The 18,365-nt window shown below is 36.0% G+C and overlaps 1 protein-coding gene across 1 annotated transcript in view; it reads left to right on the forward strand.

The window, feature by feature from the left end:
• The window catches only part of LOC138310072 (diacylglycerol lipase-alpha-like), a 74,240-nt gene that overhangs the window by 43,894 nt on the left and 11,981 nt on the right, over nucleotides 1-18,365 (forward strand). Inside the window, exons 7-11 of the mRNA XM_069251241.1 lie at nucleotides 10,274-10,351; nucleotides 10,687-10,767; nucleotides 11,317-11,459; nucleotides 16,450-16,518; nucleotides 16,920-16,992. Coding sequence (XP_069107342.1) covers nucleotides 10,274-10,351; nucleotides 10,687-10,767; nucleotides 11,317-11,459; nucleotides 16,450-16,518; nucleotides 16,920-16,992 — 444 coding nt within the window. The remainder of the gene's footprint in view (nucleotides 1-10,273; nucleotides 10,352-10,686; nucleotides 10,768-11,316; nucleotides 11,460-16,449; nucleotides 16,519-16,919; nucleotides 16,993-18,365) is intronic.

The following is an 18,365-nucleotide window of genomic DNA, read 5'->3' on the forward strand; positions in this document are numbered from 1 at the left end:
CCTCACACTGTAGGTTTACTTGTACTTGTTTGTTTTCCTCACATTGTAGGGTTTACTGACTTGTATGTTTTGTTGTTCCTCACTCTGTAGGGTTTACTGACTTGTCATGTTTTGTTGTTCCTCACATTGTAGGGTTTACTGACTTGTATGTTTGTTGTTCCTCACACTGTAGGGTTTACTGACTTGTACGTTTGTTGTTCCTCACACACTGTATGGGTTTACTGACTTGTATGTTTGTTGTTCCTCACATTGTAGGGTTTACTGACTTGTATGTTTGTTGTTCCTCACACTGTAGGGTTTACTGACTTGTATGTTTGTTGTTTCCTGTAGTTCCTCACACTGTAGGGTTTACTGACTTGTATGTTTGTTGTTCCTCACATTGTAGGGTTTACTGACTTGTATGTTTGTTGTTCCTCACACCCTAGGGTTTACTGACTTGTATGTTTGTTGTTCCTCACATTGTAGGGTTTACTGACTTGTATGTTTGTTGTTCCTCACATTGTAGGGTTTACTGACTTGTATTGTTTGTTGTTCCTCACATTGTAGGGTTTACTGACTTGTAAGTTTGTTGTTCCTCACATTGTAGGGTTTACTGACTTGTATGTTTGTTGTTCCTCCACATTGTAGGGATGTTTACTGACTTTGTACGTTTGTTGTTGTTCCTCACACTGTAGGGGTTTACTGACTTGTATGTTTGTTGTTCCTCACACTGTAGGGTTTACTGACTTGTATGTTTGTTGTTCCTTCACCTGTAGGGTTTACACTGTAGTTTGTTTGTTCCTCTGACTTAGGGTTTACTGACTTGTTTTTTGTTGTTCCTCACACTGTAGAGTTTACTGACTTGTATGTTTGTTGTTCCTCACACTGTAGGTTTACTGACTTGTATGTTTGTTGTTCCTCACACTGTAGGGTTTACTGACTTGTATGTTTGTTGTTCCTCACACTGTAGGGTTTACTGACTTGTATTGTTTGTTGTTCCTCACACTGTAGGGGTTTTTACTGACTTGTATGTTTGTTGTTCCTCACACTGTAGAGTTTACTGACTTGTATGTTTGTTGTTCCTCACACTGTAGAGTTTACTGACTTGTATGTTTGTTTGTTCCTCACACTGTAGGGTTTACTGACTTGTATGTTTGTTGTTCCTCACACTGTAGAGTTTACTGACTTGTATGTTTGTTTTTTCCTCACACTGTAGGGTTTACTGACTTGTATGTTTTGTTGTTCCTCACACTGTAGGGTTTACTGACTTGTATGTTTGTTGTTCCTCGCAATGTAGAGGTTTACTGACTTGTATGTTTTGTTTTTCCTCACACTGTAGGGTTTACTGACTTGTATGTTTGTTGTTCCTCGCAAAGTAGGGTTTATTGACTTGTATGTTTGTTGTTCCTCACACCCTAGGGTTTACTGACTTGTATGTTTGTTGTTCCTCACACCCTAGGGTTTACTGACTTGTATGGTTTGTTGTTCCTCACACCCTAGGGTTTACTGACTTGTATGTTTGTTGTTCCTCACATTGTAGGGTTTACTGACTTGTATAGTGTTTACTGACTTGTACGTTTTGTTGTTCCTCACATTGTAGGGTTTACTGACTTGTAAGTTTGTTTTCCTTCTACACTGTAGAGTTTACTGACTTGTATGTTTGTTTTTCCTAACACTGTAGAGTTTACTGACTTGTATGTTTGTTGTTCCTCACACTGTAGGGTTACTGACTTGAATGTTTGTTGTTCCTCACATTGTAGGGTTTACTGACTTGTATGTTTGTTGTTCCTCACACACTGTAGGGTTTACTGACTTGTACGTTTGTTGTTCCTCACATTGTAGGGTTTACTGACTTGTATGTGTTTGTTGTTCCTCACACCATAGGGTTTACTGACTTGTATCTTTGTTGTTCCTCACACCCTAGGGTTTACTGACTTGTATGTTTGTTGTTCCTCACACTGTAGGGTTTACTGACTTGTATGTTTGTTGTTCCTCACACCCTAGGGTTTACTGACTTGTATGTTTGTTGTTATTAGGTGCTGCTGTTGCCATGCCTGTGGGGCATCCTTTGCTAAAGATGCAGAACTGATCGATGATAACTGCTGCCACTGTAACTTTGTTGCACTACTGAAACTGAGTGGCCTCAAACAAACAGATATTGCTTATGTCACCTACCATGTGGAGGTAAATATTTGATCATTGGTGAATATGAACATTTGGTGTCTGTCTGACCAATGACCATTGGTCTGTATGACCTTGTGAATATTTGGTGTCTGTCTGATTGATGGTCATTTGTCTGTATGACCTTGTGAACATTTGGTGTCTGTCTGACCGATGGTCATTGGTCTGTGTGACCTTGTGAACATTAAGTGTCTGTCTGACTGATGGTCATTGGTCTGTATGACATTGTTAATGTTTGATGTCTGTCTGACTGATGGTCATTTGTCTGTACAACAAAGATTATGCTTACCAAAATCTATTCTATGACCATTTATGCCATGACTTAGTAGCTCTGGTTTAAAACTCCATAAAAAAATTATACATTGCATTTCAGTGAAGTTGTTAAAAGTTAAACTGACATAGATGATAAATTACTTACTGAAGTTCTGTAACAAACACATTAGGCTACCTACTGCTGTGTAGCGGAAGACATGTCTAAGAATTGTTAGGTCATTAGTAATTTTTTTTTTCTAATTGCCAAAGAGCAGTTTCTATGGAATAGTTAGATGTGTCCTTGCTATAGGTTTGTCCAATTAAGCATGTTGAAGCTGTGTCACTTCCTCTATTACACTATGTGTATACTGTTTGTAGTGTCACAGTAATGCTGTTGTATATCCTCAGCCAGAACCTGCCTAACCAAAGCCTGTAGTGCAAGTATTTCTCCCCTTGTTCCCTCTGATTCTCATGATCAATACACAAAATATATATTCTGTTTCATGTACAATCTTCATTGTCCAACTAAAAGTGAGTAGTGGCCTTGTAATGTAAACGTCAGGCCTCATTGGTGTGAAATATTAATACATGTAGTTTATGGGTACAGTTATACTACCAATGTTTAGGCTATACACGAATTACTGTTATAAATTATTGATCAAGATATGGCCTTATTTAGGAAAAGGCCTTTACTGTTGATAATATGGATGAGTGAATTTGTCACCTTTGTGATGTCAGTAACACTAAATACAAAACATAAGTAGAAATATAATTGAAAATAAAAACAAAAGTATTGAGAGCTCAAAGAATGATATCTAATTCAGCATTAAATATTCAGGAAACATCTTACTTTGGGTGCTTCCTGCTTATAATAAACAACATAATTCAGGAATGGTGAATTGTGCTGAATTAATTGAGCTCAGTTCGTCACTACACCTCCATGGGTAAGCGTATTCATCTCCCGAGTTTGATGGCTGAGGACACGTCACTGACACCATGATATTGATTTTGAAGGCTGTGTGTGTATGTCAGACTTTATTACAATAACTGTCCAGATCTCTTGACCTTTTACTCTGATAGACAACCACTGCTCCTCAGTCAAAGTGTTTCTTAATGATCATACAATCTTCTTCGTCTCGAGTACATGTGAGCCGTGAAAGTATCGGTTTATTGACATTCATAAAATATCTCTAGCCTTGTGAGAGGAAGTGTTCCTGGTAATTGGTTGTGGTAATGATACAACAGTGGTTAAATTATACGGCCACAGCCTATTTAATTACAGCCTGTAAATGAGCTATTCACAGCTTATTTAATTACAGCATGTAACAGAGCTATTCACAACTTGTTTAATTACAGCCTGTAACAGTGCTATTCACAGCTTGTTTAATTACAGCCTGTAACAGAGCTATTCACAGCTTGTTTAATTACAGCCTGTAACAGAGCTATTCACAGCTTGTTTAATTACAGCCTGTAACAGAGCTATTCACAGCTTGTTTAAGTACAGCCTGTAAGAGAGCTATTCACAGCTTGTTTAATTACAGCCTGTAACAGAGCTATTCAGGTCTTGATGATAATGATGATAACATTATCCTGTTGCATATCTAGGTATCATCAATATTCAATCTACCCGGTAGTTTTTCTTAAATTTCTGAAAAATCAGACACCTAATGTTGAACTTCAGTTTTTCTAAACATTATACTAGAAACTTATTCAATGCTAAAGAGTACAGGATTATCACATAGTTTTATAGCCTTTATTATACTACCATGTACTTAAGTCAATGTTTCGCATTAATCTAGCTAATAAGTCATTGATTTCATTTAACAATTATGTTGTGTTTTGCTTGTGAAAAAATTCAGTATTTCAGGTTAGTTTCCATCTCCTTTCTAAGAAATCATTCTAATGGGACTCTAATGAGATTTAGTTTGATCTCCTGATTTGTTATGACTTGTCAGTCATTAATCTTGCTTTCCTCAATATCAAATCGGAGCTTGTCAGTTGAAAAACACCCAATGTTTTCCAATGTGACATGTGATTCTGCAGTCCTGTTCTTTTTTTTTTATTCATTATTTGAGTGTGATCATTAATTTGTGTGATTGTGATATTTATAACTAATCACCGACTGATTCTATTAGATGTCATGATGACTACATTAAACTTAATTAACTCTGTTAATGAGATCTCACCCACATCTTCACCACTTAACAAAGAGATGGTATGCCATCCAGCATTCCATCACATCAATATCGGGGCTTTTTATTTGCGAGTTTAATCGGCTCAGACCTTGTCTGTTTACTACTTTGCAGATCGGAGAGACTCCATTTTTACGTAGCTTTGGGACCTCAAGACATAAAGAACAGGTGGTGATCTGTGTGTAGAGTGGACACTTTCTGCTCCAGGTAAGAGACCAAGGTGCGCGGAATCAATTAACTTAGGACAAGGCAGGCTGGGTTATGATGAAATCACCCATGCGTCTCACATAGAGTTTACCCTAAGTTGATGGTTCAGAGTGTAGGATGGGAGGTATTAACAGATGGGCTGAGGAGGTAGATTATCAAGTGTATTCATCTTATATAAAAAAATTCCCAGTTTCCATGTTTATTCTTTATTGTGTGAAATTAATATGGCACTTATTTTTTGCATGGCTATTTGTGTGGACATAATAGATCTAAAACAAACTAACAAAAACAAAAAAAAATCAACAAAATATCTGTCCTCATTTTGTTTTTAGCATCATATTTTGTGTAAGTTTGAGTGAAATCTATGGACAGTAGTTCTAGTTCAAAATGTTTCTTCTAGGTACTCAGGTTTTTTTTCACAATAAAAGCCTTTAATATCTAAATATATGGTGCCCATGGTGACCGAGTGGTAAAGATGTCCTGTTATATTACCACAAGTCCTCCACCTCTGGGTCATGCGTTTGACTACAGACCACTGGTTGGTAGTTTTTTAGCCCACCATCATCAGATGGTGGGCTATTCAAATCGCCTTTCGTCCGTGGTCCGACGTCCGTCCGTCCTTCCGTTTGTCCGTCCGTCCTTCCGTCCGTCCGTCCGTCCGTTAACAATTCTTGTTACCGCTATTTCTCAGAAAGTACTGAAGGGATCTTTCTCAAATTTCATATGTAGGTTCCCCTAGGACCCTAGTTGTGCATATTGTATTTTGGGACTGATCGGTCAACAAGATGGCCGCCAGGCAGCCATCTTGGATTTTGATAGTTAAAGTTTGTTACCGCTATTTCTCAGAAAGTAACTGAAGGGATCTTTCTCACATTTCATATGTAGGTTCCCCTAGGACCCTAGTTGTGCATATTGCATTTTGGGACTGATCGGTCAACAAGATGGCCGACCAGCCGCCATCTTGGATTTTGATAGTTAAAGTTTGTTACGGCTAATTCTCAGAAAGTACTGAAGGGATCTTTCTCAAATTTCATATGTAGGTTCCCCTAGGACCCTAGTAGTGCATATTGCATTTTGGGACTGATCGGTCAACAAGATGGCCGCCAGGTAGCCATCTTGGATTTTGATAGTTAAAGTTTGTTACCGCTATTTCTCAGAAAGCACTGAAGGGATCTTTCTCAAATTTCATATGTAGGTTCCCGTAGGACCCTAGTTGTGCATATTGCATTTTGGGACTGATCGGTCAACAAGATGGCCGACCAGCCGCCATCTTGGATTTTGATAGTTAAAGTTTGTTACCGCTAATTCTCAGAAAGTACTGAAGGGATCTTTCTCAAATTTCATATGTAGGTTCCCCTAGGACCCTAGTAGTGCATATTGCATTTTGGGACTGATCGGTCAACAAGATGGCCGCCAGGTAGCCATCTTGGATTTTGATAGTTAAAGTTTGTTACCGCTATTTCTCAGAAAGCACTGAAGGGATCTTTCCCAAATTTCATATGTAGGTTCCCCTAGGACCCTAGTTGTGCATATTGTATTTTGGGACTGATCGGTCAACAAGATGGCCGCCAGGCAGCCATCTTGGATTTTGATAGTTAAAGTTTGTTACCGCTATTTCTCATAAAGTATTGAAGGGATCTTTCTCAAATTTCATATGTAGGTTCCCGTAGGACCCTAGTTGTGCATATTGCATTTTGGGACTGATCGGTCAACAAGATGGCCGACCAGCCGCCATCTTGGATTTTGATAGTTAAAGTTTGTTACGGCTAATTCTCAGAAAGTACTGAAGGGATCTTTCTCAAATTTCATATGTAGGTTCCCCTAGGACCCCAGTTGTGCATATTGCATTTTGGGACTGATCGGTCAACAAGATGGCCGACCGGTGGCCATCTTGGATTTTGATAGTTAAAGTTTGTTACCGCTATTTCTCAGAAAGCACTGAAGGGATCTTTCTCAAATTTCATATGTAGGTTCCCCTAGGACCCCAGTTGTGCATATTGCATTTTGGGACTGATCGGTCAACAAGATGGCCGACCGGTGGCCATCTTGGATTTTGATAGTTAAAGTTTGTTACCGCTATTTCTCAGAAAGTATTGAAGGGATCTTTCTCAAAAATATCAAATGTAGGTTCCTCTTGAACCCTAGGTTACTTGCCTCATTCGCATATTTCGCGTTCAACTTCGTCTGGATTTTTGGATAGTTGTAAATGTTTGAAAAGCAGAATAAAAAAGTATTGTATGTCTTGTATATTAAAACAAAGGAAAAGTACCCATTCGTTCATTTAGTCAGTCCTAGATCAATCATTGGTGGGCTGTGCCTCACACCCACCCTAGATCCCTACTGGGATCTAGTGTCTCCAAATACTCCAGGTCTCCTCCACCATCAAACCTAGCATGTCTTTACATGACCCTGGCTGTTAATAAGATGTAAAACTAAACACCAAATCTAAAGATACCAGTAGTGTTTGCTGTCATTAGACAAAAACAAAGTATTGTAAATCCAATCTGGATATTGTTGTCGGTATTATTACACAGTGTATTATCCAAGCAGTGCTAGTCCTCTGTGGTACAATTGAAAGCTGGATGAGAACTTTCATTCCAATATGGACAAAATCTACATGCTTAAAATCAATACTTAATTTGATTACTAGGAATGTTCATATCTATCTTTCACATGCTTCAAATCTCTGCTAAAGTAAATTTTTGGAAAGTTATTGAACATTTTGAATTCCTTTGATACTATGTTTTACAATAAGAACCCAACCCCCAACACCCAACACCCAACACCCAACACCCCCCCCCCCCCCCCCCCCCCACACCCCACCCTCCGAGACACACACAAATAGACAAGAAATTAAGGTCAAAAGTGTTGGTGGGGGGTTGGAGGTTTCCTATTTGTAGTATTTTTGTATTGAAGGCATGGATATATATAAGGGATGATTCTGTATCTTTAGATAAGTGTTACATATCGACATCTCTGTCCTAAAGCATGATAGAAAATACCCCAGCACTATTCCCTCCCCCCAAAAAAAGGGAAAATCAATACCTATTTGTATAATTTCAAAGTAGCATGGAATTTAGAAAGTCTTTTGACTAAATTCCAAACTTCAAAAATTCCCTTGAGTTACTGATACTGATACTTCACAGTGGACAAAGAAAATTCCTTGACTAATTGATTTTACATGATACATGTGTAATTACATTACTTAGGTATGCACCAGTCTTTCAATTACCTAAATTGTATTAAGAACCCTCATGATAATAAAATCTGGTAATATAGTGTTATGTAAGTGGTATTACATAGTGCAGTTTCAACTTTAATATTTGTGCCTGAAAACTCGCAAAGAATTGCCTAGTCTTGGATTTAAGTGGCCACATGGGTAAATGAGTACGGAAGCCGCTCGGCGCCAAACAAAACAAATTCCCTTACATTGTTAAATGAGTTAGATAAAGGTGTTGAGGGAAGACATGTAGGATAGGTGCATACTACACTGTTGATTATGTATTAGCTGTCAGCAATCTGAGGTGTGTAACCTTTCATTTAAATAACTTCTTCTCGTAAACTGAAAGGCCAAGGTCACTGATATTGGTTCTGCAACAGTCAAATAGGTGCAATCCTTAAACAATGTAGACGGCCCTGTGATCTAATAAATATTGAAGCTATACCATGCTAAAATGTAGGTTACCAAGTCTATTCAACTGAAATGAGATTGACCTTCATTGAAGGTCATATAGTCAAATAACTGAAAACTTTGAAGCAAATTCTCTTAGGCTTTAAATTAAATCATTTATTTTACCAACAAAACACACAAAGAGATGATATTTAGTTTTATCCGTATGAATGACCTGGGTTTTCTATTGAAGGTTAAATAGAATTGCTTCATTAATAGCTTCTCACTATTATCAAGACACAGATACAAGTTTGCGCCAATAATTTCCTGTGGAGAAACACCTACCAAGTTTGTTCTTGTGAAGGATTTTGATCCACTTTCAAGGTCATTCACAATTCTTCAAGCATTGTTACATTATCCGTAATGAGTGATTCAGACCCAGTGGCCCTCCAAAATCAGATAACAGCAAACCTGAGATACAATGCAGTTTAAAACCTTTGTCATTAGACCCATGAGTCTCTTGCTAATGATACATTTATTAGTAAGTTTGATGGAGATACATTTATCAGTAAGTTTGATGGAGATACATTTATCAGTAAGTTTGATGGGGATACATTTATCAGTAAGTTTGATGGAGATACATTTATCAGTAAGTTTGATGGAGATACATTTATCAGTAAGTTTGATGGAGATACTTATCAGTATCAGTTAAGTTTGATGGAGATACATTTATCAGTAAGTTTGATGGAGATACATTTATCAGTAAGTTTGATGGAGATACATTTATCAGTAAGTTTGATGGGATACATTTATCAGTAAGTTTGATGGAGATACATTTATCAGTAAGTTTGATGGAGATACAGTGTTGTTTATTATCAGTAAGTTTGATGGAGATACATTTATCAGTTTAAGTAATTTGATGGAGATACATTTATCAGTAAGTTTGATGGAGATACATTTATCAGTAAGTTTGATGGAGATACATTTATCAGTAAGTTTGATGGAGATACATTTATCAGTAAGTTTGATGGAGATACATTTATCAGTAAGTTTGATGGAGATACATTTATCAGTAAGTTTGATGGAGATACATTTATCAGTAAGTTTGATGGAGATACATTTATCAGTAAGTTTATGGAGATACATTTGAATTGATGGAGATCTTTATGTAGTTGATGGAGATACATTTATCAGTAAGTTTGATGGAGATACATTTATCAGTAAGTTTGATGGAGATACATTTATCAGTAAGTTTGATGGAATACATTTATCAGTAAGTTTGATGGAGATACATTTATCAGTAAGTTTGATGGAGATACATTTATCAGTAAGTTTGATGGAGATACATTTATCAGTAAGTTTGATGGAGATACATTTATTAAGTTGATGAGTACATTATCAGTAAGTTTGATGGAGATACATTTATCAGTAAGTTTGATGGAGATACATTTATCAGTAAGTTTGATGGAGATACATTTATCAGTAAGTTTGATGGAGATACATTTATCAGTAAGTTTGATGGAGATACATTTATCAGTAAGTTTGATGGAGATACATTTATCAGTAAGTTTGATGGAGATACATTTATCAGTAAGTTTGATGGAGATACATTTATCAGTAAGTTTGATGGAGATACATTTATCAGTAAGTTTGATGGAGAAATTGACATATTTCTCATCCAATGATCAATATTCAAAATTCTAAAAGTTGAAATTTCAGGGTTTGATTGATGAGTTGCTAAGTATATCTAGGAGAATTTCTCCGAAAGAAAACAATGTACACTGCAGAGTGTATGATAATGGGCCTATAGATACAAGGTATATTAATAGATGGAAATGTTTGTTACTGACAGGATGTGCTGACAGATCTGAAGGCTGATGCTGAGACATTACCCCTAGATCCTGTTAAAGAAGAATGGGTTGGACATAAGGTCAGTAGCTCTTAGAATTGTGTGTGAATCAAAAATCAGACATTCAGTCCCGGAGCTTATAGTAGACTTTGTGTTGTATGATCGGAGATCAAGGGCATGATCTCCTCCAATACCACATATGTCAGATCATATTTACTGACACTCAATTGACTATTCCAGCATATTCATAGCATGCTTTGCATCCATCCCTAGGTCTTTATGGACTGGCGTAGGTGTGTTCACAATTTGAAAATATTACTGGTAATTTGATTGTCACAGTTTAAAGTTAACAAAACAAATAAATTTTAATTATCCAAATATCCTGGTATGATGAAAGTTATTTTTGCACTCAACAGGGAATGGTTCAAGCTGCAGTGTACATTCAGAGGAAGCTCAAGGATGATCGTATCTTAGCCAAAGCTTTTGGGGTGGACCTTGTAAGTCTTCACTTACTCAGTTTCAGATGCACAAAAATTCTATAAAAAATATCTTACCAAATCTATTGGGTTTCATATGTCAATAACTGTGAAGTATGTATAAGGTTTGTAAAGCATTTATGAAAGTGATCATCACACTGTTTGAAACGATTTTGATACGAGAGACTGAGCTAACACATTTATCAGTGTGATCATTTGAAAATGAAAACAAAAGTTGTGTCTTCTAATAGGTACAACTGTAATTGGATTAATTTATCAAATTCTAGCTCAATATTGACTTTGAACTGGTTGGAGCATTGAGGATTTGCAATAGTTGTTACCTATATAAATATCATACAGTAAATACAGTTTACACAATCAAATTTTAGTTCTAAATTCCAGGTGCAGAAACTGTTGATTAGTACTAGTCTCAACCAGATACAGAAGACATCTTTGACATTTGTAATATTCAGGACATTTTAAGTGTATTTCTGTTTGGTCCATAATTGGTTTTGATTAATGACTGTCCATAATTGGTGTTGATTAATGACTGTACTGAATCTATGACAGGATAAGGGGACACAGAAGTATGACCTTGTGTTGGTGGGTCACTCCCTAGGAGCTGGTACAGCGTCCATCCTTGCCATACTTCTGAGACAGGAGTACCCAACTCTTCACTGCTATGCCTTCTCACCTCCCGGAGGACTACTCAGGTACACTCCAACTTCTTATCAATGAACGGGCTTTATTAGGTCATCTGACCCAAAGGGTCAGGATGACCTATAGTCGTCATGCTCCGTCCGTCGTCGTGCGCCATGCGTAACCTTTTCATTCAAACAACTTCTTCTCAATAACCAGAAGGCCCAGGGTACTAATATTTGGTCTGTAGGTTTCTGGGATGAAGGGCTACCAAGTTTGTTCAAATGAATGACCTTGACCTTCATTTAAGGTCACAGGAGTCAAATAGGCTAAAATCCTTTAAACAACTTCTTGTGAATAACATAGAGGCCTAGAGACCTAAAATTGGGCCGGTGACATGCTTTGATGAAGGGCTATCAAGTTTGTTCAAATGAATGACCTTGATCTTCATTCAAGGTCACAGGAGGCAAATAGGCTAAAATTTTTAAACGATTTCTTCTCAAGAACCAGAAGGCCCAGGGTACTGATATTGGGCCTGTGGCATGCTGGGATGAAGGGCTAATAAGTTTGTCCAAATGAATGACCTTGACCTTCATTCAAGGTCACAGGGGTCAAATAGGCTAAAATCTTTTAACAACTTCTTCTCAAGAACAAGAAGGCTCAGGGTACTGATATTGGGCCTGTGGCATGCTTGGATGAAGGGCTATTAAGTTTGTTCAAATTAATGACCTTGACTGTACACGATCTCAAGCAACTCTGGACGCCATTTTGAGTATCAATGTTTTCCTAGCTTCGTATCACATGATAAAAGCACCACCTGTGTTCAGACTTTACAGTCTAATTATAGACGTGACCAAATTTCTAACCAATCAAAAATCGGCACAGTGTTACTATATAAAACTCTGAATAAATTACCCGAGAAAATCACACGTGTTCACTGCTTCACTCATGTTACCGGGGACGCCATCATGGCTTCTGTTGTTGATATTACGGCAGATATTTGTAATTATGAGTACAATGTCATGATATTTAAATATCACAGGCCTAAAAGCATATAATCTGACAATGATTTAGACGATGTTTTATTCACTTTGACCGATCGAAAATCTGACGGTCATGAAGAAGGCGAGATCCCGTACTATCGCCATTACCTGACGCCGTGTTGGAATGGACTGGCGAGTTTATAGCCGTGAGTGTTGATAATTTTGTTAGAAACTTGTTGTTAAAACTTCAATAAACCTTTAATATACTTCATTTAAAGTTGATAGATTATTTTCGTGCATTTTCCAACAGCAAATTATGTACAAACATTCCACAACAAACACACTACTCGGAACGATAGAAAGTGAAAGTAGCGGTGAACGGGCGGTGAACCGGCATGGACAAAGCAGAAATGACAGTGTTTTTCAGATTAAATATATTGATGAAGCCATGATACAGATAATTATTAGTTTGCTTACGAAATTTCAAGTAGTTTGTGCATATTTTTTCCTAAAAGTGATTAAAAAAATCGACAATATTTTGAGTATTTCCAACAGAGAAAATCGCCCATTTTCTGACCTAAAAACGTTTCTATTAATTTTTGAAGTCCTCATGTCGAATAATATTTGGGAATGATAGCATCACTGTGTATTTTGATTCATTCTGAATCGGCTATATAACCAAAACATTTCTCAAAAATAAACATGAAAGTAAATAAATCCAACTTTAAAACGTATTAATTTATCAATCAACACTAAAAACTTCAAAAAGTGCCATTTAGATGGTGCATACAATTGACAGATGTTGCAACAATGTTCGTGTTAAACATTGTATACTTTCCTCATGGAAGCATGATGATGCAGTCTACTAGTTTGCATGTGGTAAAGGGTTAAACGACTTCTTGAAAATAACTAGGAGCCCTAGAGACCTGATATTGGGCCTGTGACATGCTGACATGAAGAGCTACCAAGTTTGTTCAAATGAATGACCTTGACCTTCTTCCAAGGTTACAGTGGTCAAATAGGCTAAAATCTTAAAGTCTTGAAATATTTTTTTGTGAATATTGGGCCTGTGACATGCTGGGATGAAGGGCTACCATATTTGTTTTAAAAAAATGACCTTGATCTTCATTCAAGATCACAGGGGTCAAAATGTCTGAAATCTTTAAACAATTATGTTGTATTGTGCCAATAATCAGATGACCCTTAAGGCCCATGGGCCTCTTGTTCTTTTCATTCTGTATTTCCATTTAAGATTTTTTTTGTGAGCATTATGCTGAATTATGTAATGGAAGAAAAAGGGAGATAAACCTAGCCGTAAAGGTGCTGTCTTGTTGAAATCAGGCATTGTATGAAATTTTAGGTCACAAGATTTAAGTAAATGCATAATTCAAAATAATTTAATGGGTTCTTTAAATGAAAATTCTAGCTAGGAAATAATTAGAATAGAGAATTACTTATCTTTTGACATACATTTGTCTTACCATGCATAGATTTTTATTTTTTGAAAATTGATACATGTAACAGTAATACTTCTTTATCTTGTAATGAAGACACTCTATTCAGGATTTTAAAGGATTTGTGCAGTCAAAAATGATAATTTCAGTTTATGCTTGAAATGGCTTTATTAGACCATGTAGAAACCTCTTCGTGCCATGCGCGACCGGAATAACCTGTAAACCGCCGATATCGAGGTCAAATTTTCTGACCACCCGATTATGCATATTTTCTAGCTCTAAACCGTGTGACGTCATAATAGTCCGTGGCTTATAGCTGTACTATAACTGATGTGCTATCACTTACATCGACGGTCACAGGAAAAGCCGATCAAAGATTTTTTATGATTACTTTTGAGTGAAGTTAATCGTACAATAACTTTGGCTCGAATATTTATAACTAAAAGAGTGAAATTTGATGTTTCAAATATTCTAATTTATGCTCTAATAGCAGGTATCTTCGTGTAATAATGAAAAAAAATCCACACAGAAATAAAAGTTTCAGATTTTTTTTGTCGAGGAGTTCAGCAACGAATAGGCTTTATTTAGATAATATTTTCCTGTAGTCTGTATCTTTGATACATTGTGAATTGCAAAGTTTGTGACTGTAAAATGAAATTTTACGTAACAATTTAAGAAATCCTTGATTAAAGCATCAAGGATATGATGCTTGACATACGTACACACCGATGATTGATCATTACAAACATTGTGTTGTGTGTTGCTAACCGAATAAATCGAGATACATTTATTTCAATGACCGTAAAATGTTTCAACATGTGGTAGAAAGAATTTACTTTTGATATTATAAAAGATCAAATAATTGAGATATTAAGCAAAACAAACTATTTTTTCAGACCGTGCGGTCGCATTCAATTTTTAATCGATATACGAGTAGAATCACCAATATTATAGATATATAATTAGCCATGCCTTTGGTTTGATGGTTATGTAATACCTTGACCAGGATGTTGTTTACCCGTACACAACGCCATTCATCGAACTCACCTGTAATTATCTGGCCGCGGGCAATTTGCTATTCGGTGGACTATATCGGGTATTTGCTATTGTCTTACTGTCAATCAGGTTAGGACATCCGTTAACTGGATTGTGATTTGAATTATGGAAACCCCGTACATCTATGCTCTAGGTTTTTTGTTGTCACCTCCATTTTTTAAAATGAAGATGTAAAAGCAAATGGAAGTAAAATATACCTGATCATACCTAGGAATATATATTACATACACATATATATATATGTCGTACACAGGTAAAACAAAAATGGAAGGTGACTTATTCAGAAACAAAAATGGTTCTAAGAACTATTTCAACTAAAGGTTTAACCTTGAAAATTATTCCAGTCTAGAACTGTAATTACGGAATCGTGGCATATAGAAATCTCCCGTAATTTCTAAGGTATTAGTAAAAATTCTAAGCATGTATTTTCACCGTTTCGAATCTACATGTTTAGTCATACAAGAAGGGTTACAACATTATCACACTAAATATGCTTATTTAAATATCACTTAGTATATTTTTAAAAAGATACAAGATATTATATCTATTTATAATGCCTGTATACAAGTAATTTCAATTTTCATTTGAACACTTTATGTGGTTACTTTTTGGATTATACGATAAATGTTCATATATCATACTATTAAATCTCTGTATGATATACAAAACGGTCGACAATGAATATACTATTTTAAGGATTTAGTTTAATTTTGAAATAATGAATTTAAATCTACACTTAAACTGTGATTTAGGAACATATATCAGAAATACCATTGATGTATTTCTGCTTTTTAGTAAACGTTATGGATAAAGTTTCAAAGGCAACAATATAGATATACATATTATTTTCGGTATAAGTTCGGTACTGTTACTCCAATATCACATAACTGATAGCCGTCCACATTTTATTTTTACTCAAAAACTGTGCCATGTTTGCATCGTTATAAAAGAAGTTTGAAATAAAAACACGGATTCTAGATATATTCATGCCAAATTTTGGGATTTTACTCGTAAAAAGATAGTGTTACATTATACTGTTTTTTATTACACTGGAATTTACATCAAATGCTTTCTAAATTTCAGTCCAGACTGATCCGAACATCATTTTGATATCGCTATCAAATTGGACTGATTATCTAATCTAAAGTTAGATATATGCTTTTCTGAATTTTTTAAGTGGTGTAAATGGAATGTTTTGAAACTGAAAATATCTACATCATAAAGCTAGAATAACCATTTACTCGAAAAACTCAAATTGTAGATCTAACGTATACGTATATATGCTGTATACATGTATAGTAATAGGCTTACCTTGTGTAGCCGCGGACTACTCTGACATCACAAGACCACGTGACCACCTAGCTCATTATCTCTGAAACGTAGTCGACACTACCCGTAAATCACGACCAAAACCAACCGATAGCGCTAAAAGATAGGCGATTCGTTGGGTGGGACTTAATTTTTCATTCATCCAGAGCAGTATCCTGACGTATTCCAAAAAAAAATTTTGGCTGCACAAATCCTTTAAAGCTATATACAAGTTGTGCTATATAATACATTCCCTTTTACAGTGATGTGTGTGTAGAAGAGACCAAATCCTTTATAACATCTGTGGTGGTAGGAAAAGATGTTGTTCCACGGTATGTTACTGGTTTCTCAATTTTCTGCCTGGATTTACATATACATGTACAGTAAAACAGGCCACCTCATATATTGTAATTTAAAACATTTTCAGTTAGTGCCAAATATGTTATTTGAATCATTTAGATAAAAAATTTCCTATTGCACTTGCATTACCAAATAATAAATTTTCTGATAAGACTAGTATAAAAAATTAGAATTAAGGTTATGACTGTTTTTGTCTTCTTGTTCATTCTTTTATAATAGGTATGGAAAATAAACTTGTGTATTTGAAGGTAACTATTGCTAACATGTTCATAAAAATTTGTGATTTCCAGAAGTGATCATGTGAATGAGTTACAAACTAGTATTATCACATGACCGCCATGATAATGAAGGTATTGATTTTCTTGTATTTCAGGATTGGTTTATCCCAGCTGGAGGTTTTAAGAACAGATTTAATTAATGTAATAAAAAACAGCACACAGCCCAAGGTGAGAACAGATAACAAATATAACAACACTATATGATTTTAGAGGTTATATCACTGACTTTAAAAGAGGAAGGCATGTACATCTAGCATTGCTCATATGTATCCTTCCAATCTATTCCATTTTCAATATAAAAACTTTCCCCAGAATCTACCAATTAAATGTGATTTTCCTCAAACCCCTAATCAGTATCATGTCCAGTTGTGGAGATCTTTACTTGTTTTCTTTGGATTATGTATTGAAGATATTGTACTCTGATTGATGGATTTCATTTCACACTGAATCAAAGACATTGATGATTTAACAACATTTTTAGGTCACCTGAGACGAAGTCTCAAGTGACCTATTCTAATCGCCTTTTGTCCGTCGTCGCCCGTCGTATGTCCCTAAACAATTTACATTTTCCACTGAAGCAAATTCAATGAAATTTTGCACAAACCTTTTAAGGCATAAGGCCAATCAAAATTGTGAATTATAAGATCCCCACCCCCTGGGGGCTGTGGGAGGGGCCAAAAGGGGTAAAATTGACTATAATTTCAAAAATCTTCTTCTCCACTCACAGATGTGATGGAATCAAATAATCTTCACAGATAGAAAGGTCTAAAGGTCCTTTACTAAAATTGTGAATTATATGACCCTGGGGTCACAGATTTCCCCTTGGGGAGGGGGTTAAGTTTACTATAGTTTATATAGGGAAAACACATTTTTGAGCATTATTTGGTCATTTGTAAATGGAAATGAGTCAAATGTTGTCAGAATTATCTCTGTGAAATGGCCATTGAATCCTATTAACAAATTTTCCATGACGGACTCCCAGGGGCCTTAGGGTTGGGGCCAAAAGGGGTCAAATAAGCTAAAACTTCAAAAATCTTCTTCTGATCTTCTGGAACTGGTAGAATCAAATACTCTTCTTAAGGTCCTTTACAAAAAATTTGTGAATTATATGACCCTGGGGAGGGGGTCAAGTTTACTATAGTTTATATAGGAAAAACACATTTATGAATGTTATCTGCTTATTTTTCATAGGAAATTAGTCAAACTGTGTTAGAATTATTAGCCTGAGATAGCATTTTACCGTCATATCCATATTGGTCCTGGCCGACCCCCAGGGACCAGAGGGGCGGGGCCAAAAAGGGTCAAAATGGCTAAAACTTCAAAAATCTTCTTCTGAGTTCACAGATTTGATGGAACCAAATACTCTTCACAGATTGGAAGGTCTTAAGGCCCTTTACAAAAATTGTGAATTTCATGGCCCTGGGATCTCAGATTTTCCCCTGGGGAGGGGGTCAAATTTACTATAGTCTATATAGGAAAAACACATTTATGAACATTATTTGCTTGGTTTTAATAGGAAATGAGTTAAACTGGTTTAGAAT

The sequence above is a fragment of the Argopecten irradians genome, chromosome 1, assembly GCF_041381155.1.
Source record: "Argopecten irradians isolate NY chromosome 1, Ai_NY, whole genome shotgun sequence".
Classification (NCBI taxonomy): Eukaryota; Metazoa; Mollusca; class Bivalvia; order Pectinida; family Pectinidae; genus Argopecten; species Argopecten irradians.